The sequence below is a fragment of the Cebidichthys violaceus genome, unplaced genomic scaffold, assembly GCF_023349555.1.
Source record: "Cebidichthys violaceus isolate CVI_PGR_0920_01 unplaced genomic scaffold, fCebVio1.0.p SCAF_128, whole genome shotgun sequence".
NCBI classification, from domain to species: domain Eukaryota; kingdom Metazoa; phylum Chordata; class Actinopteri; order Perciformes; family Stichaeidae; genus Cebidichthys; species Cebidichthys violaceus.
In genome coordinates, this window is record NW_027176294.1 from 14,366 (window position 1) to 39,090 (window position 24,725).

At 39.6% G+C, this 24,725-nt stretch overlaps 1 protein-coding gene and 1 long non-coding RNA gene across 2 annotated transcripts; both read right to left on the minus strand.

Annotated features, from left to right (window-relative positions):
- Positions 1 to 2,849: 2,849 nt before the first annotated feature.
- LOC137870052 (CD5 antigen-like) lies at positions 2,850 to 22,256 on the minus strand. Its single transcript, XM_068707046.1, has 8 exons — positions 22,075 to 22,256; positions 18,009 to 18,323; positions 17,631 to 17,915; positions 8,014 to 8,337; positions 7,636 to 7,920; positions 5,097 to 5,426; positions 3,877 to 3,959; positions 2,850 to 3,776 (listed from the first exon to the last, which is right to left on the minus strand). Exons 2-8 carry the CDS (start codon positions 18,124 to 18,126, stop codon positions 3,633 to 3,635), a joined length of 1,569 nt encoding a protein of 522 aa, XP_068563147.1. The 5' UTR covers positions 18,127 to 18,323; positions 22,075 to 22,256; the 3' UTR covers positions 2,850 to 3,632.
- Positions 22,257 to 22,281: 25 nt separating this feature from the next.
- LOC137870063 (uncharacterized) lies at positions 22,282 to 24,407 on the minus strand. Its single transcript, XR_011102673.1, has 3 exons — positions 24,309 to 24,407; positions 22,453 to 22,776; positions 22,282 to 22,359 (listed from the first exon to the last, which is right to left on the minus strand). It is a non-coding gene; the product is annotated as an uncharacterized lncRNA (long non-coding RNA).
- Positions 24,408 to 24,725: the final 318 nt, after the last annotated feature.

Here is a 24,725-nt window from a genome sequence, read left to right on the forward strand (position 1 = left end):
TTATAGCTCAATTCTATTGGCTCTAACGCATCAAAAGAGGTGTCAATCATTGAAATCGACCAATGAGTTGCTGACATTCAGCTCTGCGTAGTGGGGGAGGGTCTGAAATCGAGAAAAGCTCCAGTACCAGAGAGACACAGAGAGTACATCCCAAGTCTCTTAATTGCATCCCCGTTTCCCTCACTTGCGTCCTTTCCTTGCGTCTTAGTCCCTCCCACCAGGGATGCATGGAGGAAACTATGCGAGGAGAGAGGAACGAGGAAACATGTTGTAAGAGATATGAGACGTCCTTTCCTCTGAAGCGTCACATGAAGCGACGTCTGTTTCTGATGACGGCGGTCGCTGATCAGCTGTCAGTCGGCTTTAACAGCTGGAGAGACTTTTGATAGTTTGTGTCTGTTCACATGTTCACTGTACTTAATAATAGTAACTAATTATACTAATAACTAATAAAGACACACAGTAATCATCACTGTAGAGATGTTTTCTCTGTTACCTCTTTAATAAACTGTGTTCTGTTTATAAGCACAGGATCGATTTCTACGGCAGAATGCGTTTGTCATATTTATGACTTATTTGTGTCTGTACGTTTTGAAATTGTGACTGTGACGTGATTATTAAATAACCAAGAATATGATTATGGTTTCTTTTAAATGACATAACTCATCAAACCAGACACCCAGGAATGATCAGCCTCACGTGACTGAATGAAATGATGATAAATGAAGTAAAAAGCTCTCTGACTTTAATTGTTTCCATAATAAAAGTTATTGAGGTAAATATCAGATCATGGAAAGACAAATCTTTCTAATAAATGAAGAAAGATGTTTGTGGTCCTTTTGTTGTTCAGACTACAATGAACATATATTTAAACCAGATACTTAATCAGAAAACATATCAAATATAAACTAGAGTTTAATCTGCGATCCGTCTTCGCTGTTTACATGTTGAAAAAAATCGTATCAGTCCGATCGGCTGCAGCGTCCAATCACATCACTGATGAACAAAGAGGGGGCGTGTCTGCCGTTAAAACCTTCCTGGAAGCCTGTTCTCGTGCGTCCTCGCTCATGGCTCCTCAGAGATCCCTCCTCTTTCCTCGCTCCTCGCTCCTCCGAGCTAAATAAGAGCTTTGGGACGGCCTTCAATATGGCGGCGCAGAACAACTTCCGGTTCAAGCAAGGAGCGAGAAGAGAGGAAATGACAATTAAGAGACTTGAGATGTACCCACAGAGTGCTCAGAGAGGATGCTGGCCTTCAAATAAAGCCCAAGCTGCTGTATTTGGATGTATTGCACACCATTAGTGATATACAAGTGAAATATATATTGTTTGGTACATGAGAAAATTAAAATGGCACACATTGTGCCAAAATGAGCATTTTGGAGATCTCGTCTGAACTCTGTACTAAAACCTCTCTAATTTTGTTGTGCTTCACTTTATCAAAGTCAAACTTTGCAGAGAGACTGTTCACATATTGTGTTATGATTTGGGAGAGGTTTAGACCTGCAGCTGCATCATTACAAAGAAATAATAATCCTGAAAGTGCTTCTTTTTTTTTTAGGTGAACCTGAAAATTTTCACATCAAGCATGACGTCGTCTAACTCAAAACTTTAGCTTTCCATGACAAACTTCTCCAAGAAAATAGAAAAAATAGATTGTGAAAGTTGGGAACAATACAAATAAAAAATACGTATCCCATCATTTTAACTTAATCTCTTATTATTTTGACTAAATATCTTTAAAAAAGTCACATTCATATCTCAGTGTCTCATAAGCAGGAACTAAAATCTTTTGACGTTTGCAGAGAAGAAGACGTCGAGGCTTTGGTTATGACTTACAATCTGTTAGATTCAGCTCATTCACAGAGTTTCATAGTTTATTAAAGTGTTTAGTTTTCTTTGAACATAGATAGAGATACATTCATCACAGCGATCTTCATCAGTTCATCTCTCTGTGTGTGAACACATGAAAACTGATCATTTGAACACAGATGTGCACATGTGAGTTTAAAGTCCTTCTAATGACGCTCAGGTTTGGTTTTGGTTGGTAAAGGGTCACATGTTGTCTTTTCCACGTCCAAATATGATCCGACTGGACCCAAGTTCAACACCCCTTAAAGTACTTTGTTAAAGCAGTACTAGTACTAAATGTATCTGTGGAATACAAGTATGTGTGTTTAGTTTTAGTTTGTGTTCATATTTTATTCAGATTGTTTGATTAGGAGGATATTTTGTATCAAAATCCTTTTAGCACAAAAGTAATCAAAATACTTAAATACAAAAATAAGCAAAGTTCTTATGAAATGAGAAAAATCCTTATTTACAGAATTATGCTAAATTCTTACAAAATATGCAAAATGCTTATTTATAAATTTAAATAAACTTATGAAATAAGAAAAAAACATAATTACAACATTTTTATTAATAAGCAAAATCCTTAGTTACATAATATTGTAAATTCATGAAGTACAAAATAAGATACATTTTTATGAGAAAGGTAATTTCGTGAATTCCAAAATCAAGTGAAACGCTCATGATTTAAGCAAAATCCTTTATTATAATATTTTTTTAATTCCTTAATTACAAAATTAACTTATTTAATTTATGTAGAACAAAAATTAGCTAAATTATTGTGAAATAAGGAAAATCCTTAATTATAAAAAACAAGCTAAATCCATGACAAAGTTCTTATGAAATAAGCAAAATCCTTAACTATTAGAAAAATTGTAAATTATTTGATTGCAACATTATTTACATTCATGAAGTACAAAATAAGAAAAATTCTTATGAAATAAGTAAAATCCTAAATTACAAAATTAACCAAAATGCATGTTTTAAGTAAAACCCTCTAATTATAAAAAACAAGCAAAATCTAAAATTACAATTGTCTTATGATGCAAGCAGAATCCTTAATTATAAAAAATAAGCAAAATCCTTAATAACAACATTCTAACGAAATAAGAAAAGCCTTAATTATGAAAAAAATAAGTAAAATCCTTAATTACAAAATGAAGTAAAATCATGAAGTACAACAATGAGTAAAATAGTAACATTTCTGAAAGACAAATAAATGAGGTTTTAGGGGCTGATCACAGCGGGACCTTGTTCATATTTGTATTATTATGAATATCTTTTAGCTAAATGTTGTCCTGCTGCCAAAATCTTGCTCACTACAATAAGTGAAGCCATGAAGTTCATTATATGTTTTAAAGGACAAACACCAACAGATTGTCAACATTGAGTATCGCTCTACAGAATGTAGAAGATATAAGTCAATGGTTCATGTTTATTCTAATATATCACATTAACATTGATCCTGATAGTCTTTGGTTTCTGCTTGGACTCTGGTAAACCTGCTCTCAAGTCTAGTTTCAAATGAAACTTTATATCTGTGAGGTGTTTTTAAAGATTCACGTCTTCAGCAGGAACCAATGGGCTTGGAGCTGAGAGCCACAGACAGGAAGTCAGAAGGTATGGAGAGACCAACACATTGTTGAGAGTAACAAAGACAGGCTATAATAATGTGATATCATATTCAGCCTTCTTGTTTCAAGGGAACATGCGTATCAAAGGGAGCTGATGGTGGTTGTGTGGTAGAAATCATCTGGATGTGAGATGAGCTCCTTGGAGGAGCTACTCTGCTCCCTGAGCTTCTTCTTCTTCTTCTTCTTCTTCTTCTTCTTCTTCTTCTTCTTCTTCTTCAGCTGCAGGAACACCCAGGATATAATGATCCAGCTCAGTGTTCTTCTGTCTGCACGGCATCCGCCCCCTGTTGGCCTGGAGAGACATGACAGCACAGTCCTGTCTTCAGTTCACTAAACACAGAGCGAGAGCTTCATTTCAGTCGCTGGTCTAAACAACAGACGTGTGTCAGTACCTTACAGTAGGAGTAAAGGGCAACGTTCACCACCAGCAGAGTCAGCGGCAGGACGATCGCTTTGATGATCAGAGGTGTTGGATCTGAACAAACACATGGACAGTCATCACATCACACGACATCATGAGTCCAACAGCTCCCATTGACCCTGAAACCTACAATCACTGACACGTATTACTCTCCATGTTTACTTCATGTTCACTGTTTGAACCACAGACGTTAGAGAAGAAGTGGACGTAGTCGTCGTGACGTCACTCATTGGTTTGTGGACTGTGGCTGTCGCCATCTTGGTTTTTTGCAACCAGTGAACAGGAAGTGACCATATTTGGACTGAGGAGGAGTGACGTAGAGACGCCGTATACGTCTCTGGTAAACCTGTCAATCACTGTGCAGCCCCGCCCTAAATCGTCCCCTGCTTTATGGTCTGTTTGACTCTAAATGGACCATAATGTACTAAATGAACATCATGCTGTATTGAAGAAGACTTGAAACTAGAGATTGAGACCATAAACTCATGTTTACAATGTTTACTGAGGGAATAAATCAAGAGAGAAGTAGAGTCATTTTAGACTAGACTTCTATACAACCAGAGGAGTCGCCCCCTGGTGGACACTAGAGAGAATCTGGTTAGTCTTGGTTTCATGTTACAATGATGTCATCACTTACATCCTGTTTTCATCACCAGAGCTCCTGGTCAGAGCTGAACCATGCTACGCTGTGATTGGCCAGTCAGCGTTAGAGGGGCGGGACTTAGTGAAGAGTCAATTGAAAGCATAATTGCTATCATTAACAACGTCTCAACGTTTGGTTTCCAGGATAACCCTGGTTCTCTGAGTGAGGTATCGGAGCACACCGCCATTCTTGCTTCTGATAGGTGAAGGAACTACACTTGAAAATGGCGAGTTTGGGGTTAAGGGGTGTTATGACTGATGTGGTGGCAGTGGAGCTTTTGTGATTGGTTCTCTGAGAACTGAAGCAGCTTCTGATGTGACCAGAGTTATCCTGGTAACCAAACCTGCTCTGTCCTACAGTAGATTGTTAGCTGTTGCCATTTATAGACCGTGTTTAGGTTTGGTTACTATATGATATGTGTAACACAATGACAGGAGTCACAGTGTCACTCCAGAAACAACAACATGCATGGACTCTGTGGTCAGCTGATCATCTTCAGTCAGTTTGGACCAATCATCTTCAAACCTGCATGTAAACAGTCAGCTTACCCAAGACAGTGAGAGAGAGCAGACGGCTCTCAGAGGAGAAGGTATGATTAAAAACATAGAGGTGATAAACACAGCTGTAGCTTCCTTGGTGGGCGGGCTCTGCAGCAGGAAACAGGAAGTGGGCAGAGTGATTGACAGCTGGCTGAGTGTAGTTGTGTGCCGAGTTGGAGGAGGTGAAGGTGAGATGGAAGGAGCCTCCTGGGTACTGTGGCTGGATGGAGCAGAGGATGGTGAAGGTGGAGCGCCTGAGCGCCCGAGCTCCCTGCTGCTGGGCCTTGGAGACCCCGTACATTGAGGAGGACACAGTGATGATTGGCTGAAGCAGCAGGTCTGTAAACACAGAGAGATGATAAAAGTTCACGTTCACCCTCCGTTGAACAAGATGGACCCTGAATGAGGACGTGATGTCACAGGTCTGAGAGACAGACGGAGAGACAGACAGACATGTGTGTCCTGCCAGGTGGAGCTCAGCAGTGTATGGAGGCTTTGAAGCTTCCAGAAACAAGCCCACCTCTCTACACTTCAGGATGTCGTTGTCCTGGATAACTTTACAATTCAGGCCAATGCAAACCCACTGACTGTCACTGTGACAGAGGAAGGAACATACTGGAAACATTGCTGTCAGAGATGATGTCATAGATCAGGGGTCACTAATAGGTGGACTGCGGTCCAGATCCGGACCTAGACGTCGTTGTATCTGGACCCTGGACCTGAAACTGTTAGAAAATTGAGAATTCTACAATTTTGATGGAGCGCTTCTATTTTAACCGGCGCAGCTTTTCCAGCCTTTATGGCACTTGTTCAGCGGTGCAAGAAATACACCGACCAATAGGTACATCCCAAGTCTCTTAGTTGTCATTTCCTCGCTCTTCGCTTGAACCGGAAGTTGTTCTGCGCCGCCATATTGACTGCCGTCCCAAAGCTCTTATTCCTGCTCGGAGGATCGAGGGTCGAGGAGCCATGAGCGAGGACGCATGAGAACAGGCTTCCAGGAACTGTTTTAAGGGCCCCTTATTGTTCATCAGTGATGTGATTGGACGCTGCAGCTGATCGGACTGACTGACTACAGTTTCACACCAGAGTGAAGACAGATCACAGATTAAACTCTAGTTTATATTTGATATGTTTTCTGATTCATCTGGTTTAAATAGATGTTCATTGTAGTCTGAACAACAAAAGGATCACAAACAACTTTCTTCATTCATTAGAAAGATTTGTCTTTCCATGATCCGATATTTCCCTCAATAACTTTTATTATGGAAACAATTATAGATAATTTAGTCCTAAATAAAGTAGGATGTAAATAGTTGAATAAGGAGTTGAAATAAACAGCTCTAAACAATATTGACAGCAAACAATGGGTTAAACTAAGTGAGAGTTAAAAAACACTGATAGTGCCTTCAGGTTGATTTTTGTTGTTTGATTGGTTACTCTAGGTGTCATTCAGCCTCACCTGCGGTAATTGGTTGTAGGTAAAGGAGAGGGCGGGGTGAAGAGAAAAGAAACGCAAAGAGAGAAATAAATAGAGAACAGGAGGAATGCAGAGACATGTGAGGGGAGGTAGCTTGGTGAATGTTTAGGTTAGATAAGGAAACTGTTAGCTGTGGACAGCACTGCTCATTTACTGCTTCATCTCAGTTGATTTAGCCGAGAGTTTTGTTCAAGGGTGTCTGTGAAGAGTAAAAGTTGCTGAGTCACTGGACCAGAGGACGCCATTGCTGACCAGAAAGGACTGTTGGTGTGTTCCTGAGGAGGACTTCACCGCCGTGGTCTTCACCTCCGCTGTCAACGTGTTTCATTTTTTGGACCACAAACTGTTTTCTCCAAGACTGACGCTGAACTGTGACTTTAGACTTTCTGTGTCTTTGCTCTGCTGAAGATAAGGATTCAGGAGGCATCACCGCACCCGAGCTCCACAGGCCTGCAACTTTCTTATTGTTGTGTGAGTGAATGTGTGTGGGCCCATGTGTGTTTAAAGTTGAACAATTCTGTTATACACTGAGTTCTGCTGTAGTAAAGAAGTGAATAAAGGGAATAGGGGTTTTCACAAAGAAAGCTGAAGACATTTAAGTTGTGTTGATAGAAGATAATTCACTTTTATATATTTGTCCAAACAATTTGTTTACTTATTAACTTTTGGTTTCATATTATTTCAGAAAGTACTATTTCTTATGTTAAAAGGTTTCTAATTTGTGTTATTGCTGTTTTGTTTCTTGTCCCCCAAAAGGGTAAATATGATTTGAACATTGTAAAAAGCAGTCAGTAAACCTTTATTTCCTTTTCATCCCAAAAAGTTGTCTGTGGTCACTTATTTAAAATAGAGTGTGGTCTAAGTGTTTAGATCTATTAAGTTTGACAGTTTATTAAGTTTATTAAGAGGGAAATATAAATAATCTAAATTTCACCCAAATCAGGTAAACCTTGGTGATAGCTACCTTAGGATACCAAACACCCCATCATTCCAGTTTAAAGGGTAATTTAGGTCTACTCTCTATAGAGTGTTGGGGTGCTACATAGATGATGTCACTGATGGGCTTACCTGAGCAGGTGAGATCCACGATGACGGAAGAGGAACCTGATCTTAAACACTCTCTCAGAGCAGATCGAGAGAGAACACAGTAAGAGTTGATCATCCACACAGATCTCTCCGAGGACTCCTCTCTCTGTCTGGTAGAAACAGCAGAGCCACAGTCCAGATCTCTACAGGAAACAGCTGCTTTCTTCAGGGTCCAGTCAGAGTCATGTACTGGTCTCCAGTCTCCTTCATGTTTCACCTCCAGTGTTCCTGCACAGCGACTGTCTCCTCCCACCAACCTGACAGGTTCTGAACAGAAACAAGAGAGTCGTCAGTAAAAGAACAAAGTGAGTTTCAGTAGAACAGAAATGAACCAGATCAAAGCTGCAGCTCCTCTTCTACCTGAGCAGGTGAGTCCAACAGCTTTGCCAGGTGAGCAGGTGTTTCTATCTGAGCCTGAGCTTCTACAGTCCAGGAGAGCAGACTCATGGCCTCCACACTGGAACTCTTTGGTCCACATTGGAGCCTCCACTTCTCCATAGAGCGCCCCCTGGAGGACTGAAGGAGCCCCACAGCCAAGCTCCCTACAGACCACCTCTGCATCCTGCTGGTCAAAGTCATCTTCACACACTGAGGACCACCACTGGTTAGACTGGTTAGAGTGGTTAGACTTCACCTCCAGTCTGCCTGAGCACAGACTAGTCCCATTCACCAGCCTGACATAGTCTGGAGAGATGATAGAAGATGAAAGAGAGAGAGAGAAAAGACACCAGACACTAAATAACAAGATGTCATAAAACAACAATTCAGAGACACAATTCAATAATACAATAAGTCAATCATATTTATAATAATAATAATCAGAAACCAGCTAGCTAAGTTAGCTCAAAACACAAATATCAAAGATCATAAAGTTAACATATTTAGTCAGACTGGGAGGAGAATTCTTTTCATGTTTACTGAGATTCAAACAGCGCCTGTCTTGTCTGCAATGTGAGCGTGGTCTTACCAAAGTAGGGCACTTTGGAGCTGCATTACCAAACGGAGCACAGAAGCTAAGAGACAGATTAGTGCTACTGGGTTCATCATGTTGTGCTAACAGAGAGAGTTTTCCTCTACTTCCTTTATTATCATGTAGAATTCAGCAGCAAGCGTTGTGGTGGAAGATGTTCAACATGAAAGAAGGGAGGCATGTTGCCTTGAAAATTGTGAGTTGTGTTGGGACCAGGACTCTACAGAGAATGGTATTCTGGACTCACTTGGAGGAGAAGGGCTTTGAACACAGAGACCTACTGCTGCACACTGATGTAAGATGGCTGAGCAGAGGAACATTGTTGTTGACATTCAGTGAGACTTTCTGAATCTTTCATTACATGCAGAAGATGCACAGCTAGAGGACTACCAGAGGCTTTTGGATTCAGTGTTTGTGACAGATCTCCCTTTACTGTTCAACGAAGCTGATTTAGAGCTGCAGGATTATGATGAACATGTCATCAACAGGATCAGTGAAGGAAACACGTTTCAAAGACACAACTGCTGTCAAGTAGGCTTTAACGCTGTGAACTTTCCTCACATGCAGACAGAAGTGAAACATCAGGACAAAGACATTGTGCAGCTTGACATCTATGAGGAGCAACATGAGAACATCAGAAGAGCTTCACTGAGAGCTAAATAGTATCAGTGTTCCACCTGGACAGCTTTGCTGCTGAGACAGAGATTCTCTCACTGCACATTTACATTGAGATCAAATCAAGGGAAACACCTGGCATGAATGAAGAGTTATGGGACTTACTGATGGAACACAAGTATCCACACCTCAGAAGATGTGCCTTGAACTTGATGAAGAAACATGTCTCCACTTCAGCAACACCAGGTGCTGAGCCAGTAGAGTTAAACATGCAGAAAAGTCACGTTTGAAAGCAGACAATGGAGAATCTAACGGTACACCAAATAAGGAAGAGACAGGTGAAGGCTCATGAAGGGATAGAGCCACCTCAGAGAGTGTTTTATACACAGATTCCCACACTGAAAAAAGTGAAACGACTGTATCATTCATGTAAAGTATATTTTTAATTTGGTCTCATCGGAAATCATGGTTTTCCGGTTTAAACATGTTTTATTCACTTTGCCTAAAAGCAAATAGCACTCCCCATAGACCAAATTAAAAGCAATACTTTCAGTCAAATTGTATTTTCACTTAAGACCAGAGGTTTACATGTCACGTGACCACCACGTGACCATATGACGTCGCATCTGGTCGCTCCTTGTGGGTTCTGATGTCCGCCATTACCTCACTTCGCTGAACTTCTTAAGTGAAAACCGTCTGCTCTTCAAGGGAACTCATTTAAACAAGGTAATAATGGATATTTGCATATTTATCGTTAGTGGGAGAATGTACAACTACTTTACACTCTGTAAACTGTAAGTCTGTTGACTGCCTTTATATTTCACACATGTTAGCGAACGCTAGCTAACGTTAGCTAACGTTAGCGAATGCTAGCTGCCTTTGTTTCCTCCTTCTGAAAGTTAATATTGTTGCTAATGTTATTTAGCTGTTGCTCGCTTTTCTTTAGCGGTAGAGTAAACTGAGAGAAAGCCGGTCCTGCTCTGGGTCTGGACTAGGGACATGTTTTAATGACGGTGAAGGCGGGCTTCCCGCACCACACACACACACACACACACACACACACACACACACACATAATACGGACATAATATGGCGAAAAAGGTGAGACGAAATGCACGTTACTGGCATATATCTTTGGAGTAAAAACGAAAAAAATATTTAGTAAAACTGTTTGAAACAAAAAAAAAGTTGACGTGCTGTTTGCCTGCTGCTTGGCATCCACAGCCCACATGGTTACAGAGCCTCAGCGGTCTGTTTACTGTATGAACCACACTGCCGCCTCATAGGAACAACATATGACTTTGATTTCACCAACCAGCTAGTCATTTCATATTCTACACATTATAGAACAGCGATCGCTATGTTCTCTCGTTCTCCTGTTCTTCCGCCATGTCAGCCCAGGTCGGACACCGTCATTCTGAATAATAATTAGCCATGTGCTTTTCTGTTAAGGAGGTAACTTGTGTATTTTCGCAGCCTGGTGTGGCAACTTCATTTCTTTCAAATACCACAAATTACACATCAAAATGAACATGTAGTTTTTAGCTGTATGTGTGATTTCCTCAATTTAAAATAAAGCATTCTAATTATTAAAATATCAATGTTTTACCTTGTATTTAAGCCAGTATCCCTGTCTCTCTCCATGGGGTGGTCAGATATATCAAGAAACTTAGTAAAACATAAAGAGAGAGAAAGATGAACAGTACACTATCTGGATATGAAAATATGTTCCATAAATTATTTTATGCCTATGTTAAATTAATTGGATACTTAAAAGCCACATATTCCACTGCCAATGAATATTGGGTAACAAAATACAACATTTGCCTGATTTAAGGCAATTACAGATATAAACCTTGCCCACTTCTGGTCTTCTATTCAGATACAAATACAGAGACAGAATTTTGTTTGATTAAACAGCTGCAGATAATGTCGCAGTACACCTCTATTAAGTACTAGATAATGAGGAACAGAATTAATATTCCATTATTTCAGCTGTCAGTATTTTGCAGTATAGTACAACACCTCCAGTATGTCTAAAGCCTAATTAATAAATGTGTCTGTTGTGACAATTATGTATAGTGCCAACTGTCACAAAAAAGTTATTTCTCTCTTTTTCCTTTGTGTTTACAGGTTTGCTGGTGTTTCCCGTAAAGGTCCGAAATTGTAGCCATATTGCTGAATTTGGTAAGTCCCAATATGAAAACTGAACATTATTTTTATGTATGTTTAAATGACAAACCCAAAATATAATTGCAGCACTTCAGAGAATACCTTGAATTTATTCCAATAATTTGTGTTGAATTTGTATTGTAGTGGACATAACATGACAGTATACAATTTTAATGGCGGATTCACTTAGCTTAATTTCTAAAAAATATTATATTATTATTATTATTATTACATTAGCCAATTTAAATGAAGCCATAACAACATTTCCATTTAAGTGGACTGATAAGACAAATCGTCCTCATCTTGTGCCAATCACCTATGCCACAAAAAGAACAATTGGAGGAAATGCACACGAGAATTGGAGCCTATTGAGATTTCTTCCTCTCTTGATCGGAACAAGAGTTCCATCAAACGAACCAGCGTGGCAGGTCCTTTGTGAATTGAAGGACATTGTGGAACTTGTTGTTGCACCTTTTCACACTGAGAACTCTAGTTCTTATCTTGACTTCAAGATATCTGAACACAGGACAGTATTCAAAGAAGTTTTCCCCCATGAAAAAATTCGGCCCAAACATCATTACTTGGAGCATTATCCACAGTTGATACGTCAGTTTGGCCCCCTTGTTGCACTATGGACTATGAGATTTGAATCAAAACATAGCTTCTTCAAAAGAGTAATTCGTCATACAAACTGTTACTAAAATGTACTGTACTCGTTAGCGCAAAGGCACCAATTTCAGACTGCATATAATCTGTACATGTGTAGATTTTCTAAGCCATCTTTGGAGGTTACTGATGTTTCAACACTTCCCCTTGATGTTATTAATGAAGATATTGCACTTGCAGTGAAACAGAAACACCCACATATGGACAATGTGAACCTGGCAAAAAATTTATCCTACAGCGGCTTTAACTATAGGATTGGAATGGTGGTAGCCCATAGGTTGCTGGCTGGACTTCCAGAGTTTTGGGAAATAGTTCATATGATCGTTCTACAAGAGAAACTCATTTTCATTGTCAAAAAAGTGGATACCTGGTATCTGGAACATTATCGAGCTTATGACTTGGTCATATCTACTCCTAAAGAACTACGGCTTGTTGGGGTGCATGAACTGACAGATCCCTATCCTTTGGCTCACTACATAGTTGGTGGACAGCACTTCATCTCTCTGAAGAGATACATTCATTCATAAGGTTGTATATCAATACATTTGTTAATATGAATTGGATGTTATGGCCAATGTTATGACACTAATATTACTGTTTTTATTTATGTTTTTAATAGATCTTTTTGGATGGGATGACATGGCAGAGAAAAGGCCAGCCAAGTTGCGAGTTATTCTGATGACACCAGGAAGCTAATTCTGCCTGATGGAATTCCAGAGACAATAGAGACAATAGAGCAGCTATTAGCATAGGTCAAACATGACAAGATTGTGAATGAGTTCAAAATTAAAGTCAGATATCCTGGATAAGGTAGCTGAAGATATATTTAAGTACAAAGCCTACCCAACAGATGCTGACTTCAGTGACGTGGCTGAAGCACTACTCAAGAAGCACCCATGCCTCTCTGAGCCTGGTTCGTACAACGGTTGCTATGGGTGGAAGCAGTGCCTGAAGACAAAAATGGGCAACTACCGTACTCAGCTGAAGGGCATCGGGTGTTCTGAACTGCTTGTAAATTCACTCAAGTCCAAAGCTCCAGAAGATGCATTGCCAGCAAAAAAAGTAAAGAAACCTAAGAGAGGAGAGGCCAACCACATTCATGACATTCCTACTGGAGAGACCTCAGACAAATTGGAAAATGAGAGACTGTCACTTTTAAGTGAGGTGAAGAAGCGAAACAATCGTTCAGTGATAAAGTCCAAAATGGACAAGACTTTTTCAGTGTGAAGACGGGAAATTGTGGAAAAGGAATTGGGAGTGGAAGAGTTGAAAGAGAGATGGCCTGCATTGTTCTCAGTGGATGAGGTATGTGACTTTTTAAAGTCAATGGCAATAAGTCAGTGGTGGCTTGTAAAGTAAATTATATTTTCTCCTATCATAAGAAACCTACTAAAAAGCACATCTGCAATGTAACATGTATTGTTTTATAACATTTGCATGTGCTATTATGTTTTTCAAAGATCAATGCTGAATTTACAAGAATTACGACTGTGCCACTTCAACCACGGTTCCTCGCTTCCTTGGACAAGCACTACGACAGGCTGATGGAGATCATCAAAAAGAAGGGAGGAGTTATCGGAGAGAAAACCCGGAATATACTGAAAGTTCTTGATCACTTGCTTTGCTTACAACTTTGGAGTCAGAGATTACCTGTTGACAGATGTACTACATTAATCTTTTGAGTTTCAAAGGTCTTTAAAATGGTTTGCTCAAAGCGTGTGTACATTAGGGCCTTGCAAAAAGTGCTATTATTGCTATTGACCATCCAACCGAATTTCAAGTGAGTGCGGCACATTTTACTTTGTCATTAGCAAAAGTTGAAAAAATGAAAGTCTGCATCTCATTTCCCTTCTGTGTTCTGCATTTAATAATAATTAAGTATTTACTTAGTATTAAGAGTCATTTTTGTCATTTAAAAGGCAACAATATACCTAATTCTAGCCTTACAAAATAGCTTATTTACATAGCACTTGAAACAGGACAAACTGAGTAATTTGAAACAAAAAATTTCAGGGAAAATTTCTTAACCGCGACAGCCCTAGATCACTATTACTGTAACTCCAAGGGCCCATTTGTTCATTGTGTAGTGTTTGCATCTTCAGTCAATTGGCAAAATTGGACAGCATTATTTTGCATTTTATAATAATTTTGTGTGTTTGTGCTCTCACCTAGAGCCCTGAGGTGAATCTAAAAAGAGTGTCTGCTTAAGTGCCTGGTTGTGTACCTTGGGGAAGATGGGGACAACCTTCTCAAGGAGTATCTGGTAAGTAGTTTTGCATTAATCACATAAGCTTTAGACAAGATAAAACATTACATATTTAAACTTTCAAGGTCATACATGTTCTTTAGTCCTATACAAATACTCAGGCTTATTGTACATGCATGTTAGTATGCCTATGCATATAATTATTGTGGAGTTCTCTGTCCCCCAGTGGTTCTTAACAAACAGTTGTTTTTTACTAAGGTATCTGTTCTGGTTTATATTTGTAAAACCCTGTATAGTGTTGCTGGACCATATTAAAATATTTTAATTAAAGTGCAAAAATATTTAGCCCGGACATAAAATGTATATGATATCCAAATATTTCATTGAGGTAAAGTGTCACAGTGAAATTAATGAAAAACAGAAAACACTAAGCAGTTGTTTCAATCTTTTAACATTGTAGGAAATCTTAATTGAAGTATTAATACTACTGTATTGTCCTATTTGATATTTTTTTTGTCACAGCAGATGTTATAACTTTTTGGAGGATATCTTTTATTTATAACTTCTGTGAATGCTGTACTTGTGATAATGTCAAATATTTGCTATGATAAAAATATTTGGCTGCCATTATCTGCTGGACTTTGCAAGTTGTTACATTTTTGCATTACTAGAGCTCCAATTGATTTGTTTGAGATTTGATTTAGAGAACGGTGTAGTTTTTTAAATTGGTACATCAGAAACTGGTTTCATCAGAATAACTTTTTTAATAAGTGTATTGTCTTTTATCAGGTTGTTCAGAAGGATGAAGCTGGAACAGAGCTTGAGAGGTGCGAAATGGTGTTTTTTGTCATCAGGGAGGAGGATTGCCTCCAGCCACCACACGACATTGGAATTGTTATCAATGGTGTGGAAGTCCTTAATGATTTGCCATCAGTAGCGCATGCATGTGCTATGTTATTTGGGCTCATTCATGCTCTAAACTTGAGCTATCCAAGTCAGCTAAAACACTTTTGATGCGCTGCAAAAACTAATCATGGAAATCGAACCACAGAAGATGACACGCAGAGTGTTCAGTCTGAGTGTCAAACTCTAAATATTGAATCAATGAAAAGACATTTGGATACAGCATGTGTTTTGTTGTTATGTAACTTGTATTCAAATTCAAATATTCTTCATGGGTATTACATTGTCTCACATTTTAAAGGAGAGATGTCCAAACCAGTTTTACAATGTTAGAAACAGTAATGGCTTTTACATTGTCTCATGTTTTTATGGAGAGATGTAACCATGTTGTTCATGTTAAGATTTATGTGAATCTTTTGAAGTGAACTAAATTAGACACTGACTGTAACAAAATGTTTTATATTCTAGCAAATTTAGCTATTGTATATAGTAAAAGTTTAGGTTGTAAAAAAGCAACAAGAAAATATATATTCATCTACATTAAGTAACCTTTTTACTTTGGACTAAATTAAATATGTGATTATTGTGTAATTAAAATTATAGTTTGTACCAAAACATAAGTATAACTTGAGAAAAAATTAATACAATTACCTGTTACAAATTAGAGTGTTTTGATTAGTTTAGTCTGAAGTAAAAACTTTGCTTGTATGTAATAGAAAATATAAGGTTTTTCCAAATTGAAAAATAAAGTTGTATCAATGTAAAAAAAATTTTTTTTGGTCTTTATAATTAATTATTTTACTTTGTGTGAATGTAATTTTTTGTCTTGTTCAAAAGTAATATTTTGATTTGTATTGAAACTAAATTTCAGGTTTCAACCAAATCATAAATATAATTTGAGAAAAACTAATACATTTACATGTAACAAGTGAGAGTAATTTTTTTAGGTTAGTCCAAAGTATTAAATTATTAGGTTAGTCCAAACTAATAAATTTACCTGTAACAAATTAGAGTATTTTTTTTAGGTTAGTCCCAAGTATCATTTTTTTCAGTGCAGGATGTAGTCAGGGAGGGACTGGACCAAAACATAGGAAGTAGATTGTCACATAGATGAAGCCCTGGTGTAAAAGTTAGCTATTAAAACAAGTTAGTTCCTAATAAAGTTGGATGAAATAACTCAGTAAGGAAATCAACCTGAAAGTAATTTAGTTTAATAAAGAGAAAGTGGTTAACTGAGGGATTAAGATCATTTAGTCCTAAATAAAGTAGGATGTAAACAGTTGAATAAGTAGTTGAAATAAACAGCTCTAAACTATATTGACAGCAAACAATGGGTTAAACTAAGTGAGAGTTAAAAAATAAAAAAACACTGATAGTGCCTTCAGTTTGAGCTTTGTTGTTTGATTGGTTACTCTAGGTGTCATTCAGCCTCACCTGCGGTAATTGGTTGTAGGTAAAGGAGAGGGCGGGGCGAAGAGAAAAGAAACGCAGAGAGAGAAATGAATAGAGAACAGGAGGAATGCAGAGACATGTGAGGGGAGGTAGCTTGGTGAATGTTTAGGTTAGATAAGGAAACTGTTAGCTGTGGACAGCACTGCTCATTTACTGCTTCATCTCAGTTGATTTAGCCGAGAGTTTTGTGAAAGAGTGTCTGTGAAGAGTAAAAGTTGCTGAGTCACTGGACCAGAGGACGCCATTGCTGACCAGAAAGGACTGTTGGTGTGTTCCTGAGGAGGACTTCACCGCCGTGGTCTTCACCTCCGCTGTCAACGTTTTTCATTTTTTGGACCACAAACTGTTTTCTCCAAGACTGACGCTGAACTGTGACTTTAGACTTTCTGTGTCTTTGCTCTGCTGAAGATAAGGATTCAGGAGGCATCACCGCACCCGAGCTCCACAGGCCTGCAACTTTCTTATTGTTGTGTGAGTGAGTGTGTGTGGGCCCATGTGTGTTTAAAGTTGAACTATTCTGTTATACACTGAGTTCTGCTGTAGTGAAGAAGTGAATAAAGGGAATAGGGGTTTTCACAAAGAAAGCTGAAGACATTTAAGTTGTGTTCAGAAAGTACTATTTCTTATGTTAAAAGGTTTCTAATTTGTGTTATTGCTGTTTTGTTTCTTGTCCCCCAAAAGGGTAAATATGATTTGAACATTGTAAAAAGCAGTCAGTAAACCTTTATTTCCTTTTCATCCCAAAAAGTTGTCTGTGGTCACTTATTTAAAATAGAGTGTGGTCTAAGTGTTTACATCTATTAAGTTTGACAGTTTATTAAGTTTATTAAGAGCGTAATATAAATAATCTAAATTTCACCCAAATCAGGTAAACCTTGGTGGTAGCTACCTTAGGATACCAAACACCCCATCATTCCAGTTTAAAGGGTAACTTAGGTCTACTCTCTATAGAGTGTTGGGGTGCTACATAGATGATGTCACTGATGGGCTTACCTGAGCAGGTGAGATCCACGATGGAGGAAGAGGAAGATGATATTAAACAATCTCTCAGAGAAGATCCAGAGTGATCACAGAGAGGGTTGATCCTCCACACAGATCTCTCTGAGGACTCCTTTCTCCGTCTGGTAGAAACAGCAGAGCCACAGTCCAGATCTCTACAGACAACATCTGCTTCCTTCAGGGTCCAGTAATAGTCATGTACTGGTCTCCAGTCTCCTTCATGTTTCACCTCCAGTGTTCCTGCACAGCGACTGGCTCCTCCCACCAACCTGACAGGTTCTGAACAGAAACAAGAGAGTCGTCAGTAAAAGAACAAAGTGAGTTTCAGTAGAACAGAAATGAACCAGATCAAAGCTGCAGCTCCTCTTCTACCTGAGCAGGTGAGTCCAACAGCTTTGCCAGGTGAGCAGGTGTTTCTATCTGAGCCTGAGCTTCTACAGTCCAGGAGAGCAGACTCATGGCCTCCACACTGGAACTCTTTGGTCCACATTGGAGCCTCCACTTCTCCATAGAGCGCCCCCTGGAGGACTGAAGGAGCCCCACAGCCAAGCTCCCTACAGACCACCTCTGCATCCTGCTGGTCAAAGTCATCTTCACACACTGAGGACCACCACTGGTTAGACTGGTTAGACTTCACCTCCAGTCTGCCTGAGCACAGACTAGTCCCATTCACCAGCCTGACAGAGTCTGGAGAGATGATAGAAGATGAAAGAGAGAGAGAGAAAAGACACCAGACACTAAATAACAAGATGTCATGAAACAACAATTCAGAGACACAATTCAATAATACAATAAGTCAATCATATTTATATTAATAATAATAATCAGAAACCAGCTAGTTAAGTTAGCTCAAAACACAAAGATCAAAGATCATAAAGTTAACATATTTAGTCAGACTGGGAGGAGAATTCTTTTCATGTTTACTGAGATTCAAACAGCGTCTGTCTTGTCTGCAGTGTGAGCGTGGTCTTACCAAAGTAGGGCACTTTGGAGCTGCATTACCAAACGGAGCACAGAAGCTAAGAGACGGATTAGTGCTACTGGGTTCATCATGTTGTGCTAACAGAGAGAGTTCTCCTCTACTTCCTTTATTATCATGTAGAATTCAGCAGCAAGCGTTGTGGTGGAAGATGTTCAACATGAAAGAAGGGAGGCATGTTGCCTTGAAGACTGTGAGTTGTGTTGGGACCAGGACTCTACAGAGAATGGTATTCTGGACTTACTTGGAGGAGAAGGGCTTTGAACACAGAGACCTACTGCTGCACACTGATGTAAGATGGCTGAGCAGAGGAACATTGTTGTTGACATTCAGTGAGACTTTCTGAATCTTTCATTACATGCAGAAGATGCACAGCTAGAGGACTACCAGTGGCTTTTGGATTCAGTGTTTGTGACAGATCTCCCTTTACTGTTCAACAAAGCTGATTTAGAGCTGCAGGATTATGATGAACATGTCATCAACAGGATCAGTGAAGGAAACACGTTTCAAAGACACAACTGCTGTCAAGTAGGCTTTAACGCTGTGAACGTTCCTCACATGCAGACAGAAGTGAAGCATCAGGACAAAGACATTGTGCAGCTTGACATCTATGAGGAGCAACATGAGAACATCAGAAGAGCTTCACTGAGAGCTAAATAGTATCAGTGTTCCACCTGGACAGCTTTGCTGCTGAGACAGAGATTCTCTCACTGCACATTTACATTGAGATCAAATCAAGGGAAACACCTGGCATGAATGAAGAGTTATGGGACTTACTGATGGAACACAAGTATCCACACCTCAGAAGATGTGCCTTGAACTTGATGAAGAAACATGTCTCCACTTCAGCAACACCAGGTGCTGAGCCAGTAGAGTTAAACATGCAGAAAAGTCACGTTTGAAAGCAGACAATGGAGAATCTAACCGAATAAGGAAGAGACAGGTGAAGGCTCATGAAGGGATAGAGCCACCTCAGAGAGTGTTTTATACACAGATTCCCAGGATGTAGTCAGGGAGGGACTGGACCAAAACATAGGAAGTAGATTGTCACATAGATGAAGCCCTGGTGTAAAAGTTAGCTATTAAAACAAGTTAGTTCCTAATACAGTTGGATAAAATAACTCAGTAAGGAAATCAACCTGAAAGTAATTTAGTTTAATAAAGAGAAAGTGGTTAACTGAGGGATTAAGATCATTTAGTCCTAAATAAAGTAGGATGTAAATAGTTGAATAAGTAGTTGAAATAAACAGCTCTAAACAATATTGACAGCAAACAATGGGTTAAACTAAGTGAGAGTTAAAAAATAAAAAAACACTGATAGTGCCTTCAGTTTGAGCTTTGTTGTTTGATTGGTTACTCTAGGTGTCATTCAGCCTCACCTGCGGTAATTGGTTGTAGGTAAAGGAGAGGGCGGGGCGAAGAGAAAAGAAACGCAGAGAGAGAAATGAATAGAGAACAGGAGGAATGCAGAGACATGTGAGGGGAGGTAGCTTGGTGAATGTTTAGGTTAGATAAGGAAACTGTTAGCTGTGGACAGCACTGCTCATTTACTGCTTCATCTCAGTTGATTTAGCCGAGAGTTTTGTTCAAGGCTGTCTGTGAAGCAGTGACGTGTGGTGAGGCTCGTGTCTGGTGAGGCTCTGACTCTACAGAAGTCAGATTTACAAATATATCAACCCACTAGAGTAGCTTCAATCACCATTCAACTGGCAACTTGCACACTGACTACTGGTTGTTTTTCATATTTCATATCAGCATTCTTTACACACACATAGGTAAGGAACAGATTTGATTCCACCGGGAGCGTTTCAGAAGCGGAGCGCTCGCGGGCGCCACCCGCGAAAATCGGCGTAACAACCAGGATGTATAAAGAGAACAACAAACACATAAAAGGTTACTTTACCTGTCCGACGATGAATTGATGTTGATTTGGTCATAATTCACTGTTTTTTGAGACATTTTTAAGCTTAGATATTGAATCTTACGTTCTTGTGGTCAAAGCAAAATATAAGAAGAAGAGAAGTGTAGAAGAAGAAGAGAAGTGTAGAAGAAGAAGAGAAGTGTAGAAGAAGAGCAACGACAGAACAACATGAACCCGACCCGTGGGCTCTCTCACGCCCCCTTCAGTGAGACAGAGGTACTGTTTGCCTCTCTGTGCTTTTTCACTGCGGTTTAATGTCAGATCAGCAACGCTAAATATGTTCTACACATACGTGAAATACATTACCTATTCTATGTAAAGAAAGGACATATAATAAAAGAGTCTACAGATATTACAGTGGTGACAAACAATGAGAAAGCAAAAGACACGATCTCAACCCAGTTAGTGAGGATTCACAGTCTGAGGTGAGGAACAGCTGGTCACTGCCTCACCTCACTGTCTCCTCTGTGTTTGAACAGGACATGAGATCATTCAGAGATTTAGATTATAAAAAGGCTTGAAATGATTGGAATCATACAGAAATTACATTTATAGCACAGATCAGTAGAGAAATATTAATATTTAGTTTATTTTAGCATTATTTGTTTATTACTTCTCATGATGTCAGGGAGGCTCTGCCTCACCTCCTCCCCTGACCACACGTCCCTGCTGTGAAGAGTAAAAGTTGCTGAGTCACTGGACCAGAGGACGCCATTGCTGACCAGAAAGGACTGTTGGTGTGTTCCTGAGGAGGACTTCACCGCCGTGGTCTTCACCTCCGCTGTCAACGGGTTTCATTTTTTGGACCACAAACTGTTTTCTCCAAGACTGACGCTGAACTGTGACTTTAGACTTTCTGTGTCTTTGCTCTGCTGAGGATAAGGATTCAGGAGGCATCACCGCACCCGAGCTCCACAGGCCTGCAACTTTCTCATTGTTGTGTGAGTGAGTGTGTGTGGGCCCATGTGTGTTTAAAGTTGAACTATTCTGTTATACACTGAGTTCTGCTGTAGTGAAGAAGTGAATAAAGGGAATAGGGGTTTTCACAAAGAAAGCTGAAGACATTTAAGTTGTGTTGATAGAAGATAATTCACTTTTGTATATTTGTCCAAACAATTTGTTTACTTATTAACTTTTGGTTTCATATTATTTCAAAAAGTAATATTTCTTATGTTAAAAGGTTTCTAATTTGTGTTATTGCTGTTTTGTTTCTTGTCCCCCAAAAGGGTAAATATGATTTGAACATTGTAAAAAGCAGTCAGTAAACCTTTATTTCCTTTTCATCCCAAAAAGTTGTCTGTGGTCACTTATTTAAAATAGAGTGTGGTCTAAGTGTTTACATCTATTAAGTTTGACAGTTTATTAAGTTTATTAAGAGCGTAATATAAATAATCTAAATTTCACCCAAATCAGGTAAACCTTGGTGGTAGCTACCTTAGGATACCAAACACCCCATCATTCCAGTTTAAAGGGTAACTTAGGTCTACTCTCTATAGAGTGTTGGGGTGCTACATAGATGATGTCACTGATGGGCTTACCTGAGCAGATGAGATCCACGATGAAGGGAGAGAAATCTGATGTTAAACACTCTCTCAGAGCAGATCCAGAGTGATCACAGAAAGGGTTGATCCTCCACACAAATCTCTTTGAGGACTCCTCTCTCTGTCTGATAGAAACAGCAGAGCCACAGTCCAGATCTCTACAGACAACAGCTGCTTCCTTCAGGCTCCAGTCAGAGTAATCTACTGATCTCCAGTCTCCTTCATGTTTCACCTCCAGTGTTCCTGCACAGTGACTGGCTCCTCCCACCAACCTGACAGGTTCTGAACAGAAACAAGAGAGTCGTCAGTAAAAGAACAAAGTGAGTTTCAGTAGAACAGAAATGAACCAGATCAAAGCTGCAGCTCCTCTTCTACCTGAGCAGGTGAGTCCAACAGCTTTGCCAGGTGAGCAGGTGTTTCTATCTGAGCCTGAGCTTCTACAGTCCAGGAGAGCAGACTCATGGCCTCCACACTGGAACTCTTTGGTCCACATTGGAGCCTCCACTTCTCCATAGAGCGCCCCCTGGAGGACTGAAGGAGCCCCACAGCCAAGCTCCCTACAGACCACCTCTGCATCCTGCTGGTCAAAGTCATCTTCACACACTGAGGACCACCACTGGTTAGACTGGTTAGACTGGTTAGACTTCACCTCCAGTCTGCCTGAGCACAGACTAGTCCCATTCACCAGCCTGACAGAGTCTGGAGAGATGATAGAAGATGAAAGAGAGAGAGAGAAAAGACACCAGACACTAAATAACAAGATGTCATGAAACAACAATTCAGAGACACAATTCAATAATACAATAAGTCAATCATATTTATCATAATAATATGCAATATTTATCATAATACATCATGACATAATACTGGTTCAATGCATACGTTGTATTGACTGAGGAGTTTTCATAAGTACATATGACATAAGTAGAATGGGTCACAATGGTAAAAACTAAAGTAAGTGGATCAGACACGAGGTCTAGACCAGTGGAGCCCATCCAGTCCATCTGACTGGTTTCAAGTCGATCATGAGAAGCTCAGTCCTAAACATGAATCATGAAATGATGTGTTGTGCTTCTGTTGTGCTCGCTCCGCTCTAGAACGGTGTAACCACACAGGTGTCCTATCCTGCCAGATACAGTTCAACACGAGGGTGACAACACATCACATTACACACATTAAGAAGTTATCAATGAACACAAACACACTTTTACATGAAGGCTACTATGAACAACACTTTAACAACTTCAACAACCATCAATAACAAACCACTTTAAAGCTTTGGCTTGTGGTGCATGCTGGGTAATGTGTAGGAGGCCACTTCTGGTTCTGAGAAGTGAAGTCAGTGCTTCATGTGTTAAAGCTGCATTCTCTCTAATGACCACCAGGGGGCGACTCCTCTGGTTGTATAGAAGTCTAGTCTAAAATGACTCTACTTCTCTCTTGATTTATTCCCTCAGTAAACATTGTAAACATGAGTTTATGGTCTCAATCTCTAGTTTACAGTCTTCTTCAATACAGCATGATGTTCATTTAGTACATTATGCTCCATTTAGAGTCAAACAGACCATAAAGCAGGGGATGCTTGAGGGCGGGGCTACACAGTGACTGACAGGTCTCTACCACAGCGTCGTCGTCTCACAACTTTAACCCTTTCAGTGTGTTTTCACTTCATGAAAGTTAATTGTAATATTTTGGTTGCATAACAATTGTAACATTGACTGGGAAGGACTGTATAATTTGACTGGTTTATTTCAATTGTGACCACCAGGGGGCATCTATCAGAATGCACTCCAGTCAAGATGTTCCGTAGAGATGTTTATTGACAGTAGTCAAACAAGCAAGTGTGTGGTTCTGAAACGGATATACATGAAATAATAATTAGTAAAAAAACTCTATATAAATAACATGTTGTACCATACAAGTCCACAGTGCAACTCCACATGTCAGCATAGATGTTTAGTAGATGCCTAATATGAACTACAACCAGAAATAAGAGTGTAACTATACTAAGGCATCATTTCTGCAACCTTTGTACAAACATCACTTTGCTAGTAAGAACATGCAATGATAAAGGTAACATGCTGAATAGGCTGTACATTGTATCTCCTACGGTCGTCACTTAGCAAACAACAACGAACGAGCGGCTAAATAGACGAGACTAGATTGCCGTGCAAATGACAGAAGATAAACCTTATGGTGAAATACAACCAACACCGAACTTTGTTACTTACTGGTTATTTGCACGCACACAGTCTTGAAAGTGTAACTCCGAACAGCCACATAACACACTTCAATCTAGGTACAGACACGGCCGTCATTTCGCGCCGCCACTCTCGTCAGAGCCTTTTCACCAATTTACTGCCGGTGATATTAGTCCGCGAGCAGCTAACTGCCGTCCTCTTCCGCAAGGGACGTAGTGCGGTTTCTGCTCGGCTGCTTCTCCGAAACTCGTCTATAGAGGTCGTCCTTCGTCACAACAATGGTTGTACTGAGCTTCACCCTCTCGTGCCACTTCTGGTTGCAAAAAAATAAGATGGCGACGTCCAACAACCTAAATTTGAGGTTCGTAAATGATAGTCCAGAAACCATTGGATGACGTCACAGTGACTACGTCTACTTCTTATAAACGGTCCATGGCTCTGTCCTGT

What these genes read in the sequence shown, in the direction of transcription:
- LOC137870052 (XM_068707046.1), bottom strand. Translation starts at nt 18,126, where the DNA reads ATGTGGACCAAAGAGTTCCAGTGTGGAGGCCATGAGTCTGCTCTCCTG. An exon ending in CGTGGATCTCACCTGCTCAG is followed by an intron (nt 5,427 to 7,635) that starts GTAAGCCCATCA and finishes CTGTGTTTACAG; the next exon opens with ACCTGCTGCTTCAGCCAATC. An exon ending in CCCTTTACTCCTACTGTAAG is followed by an intron (nt 3,777 to 3,876) that starts GTACTGACACAC and finishes ATGTCTCTCCAG; the next exon opens with GCCAACAGGGGGCGGATGCC.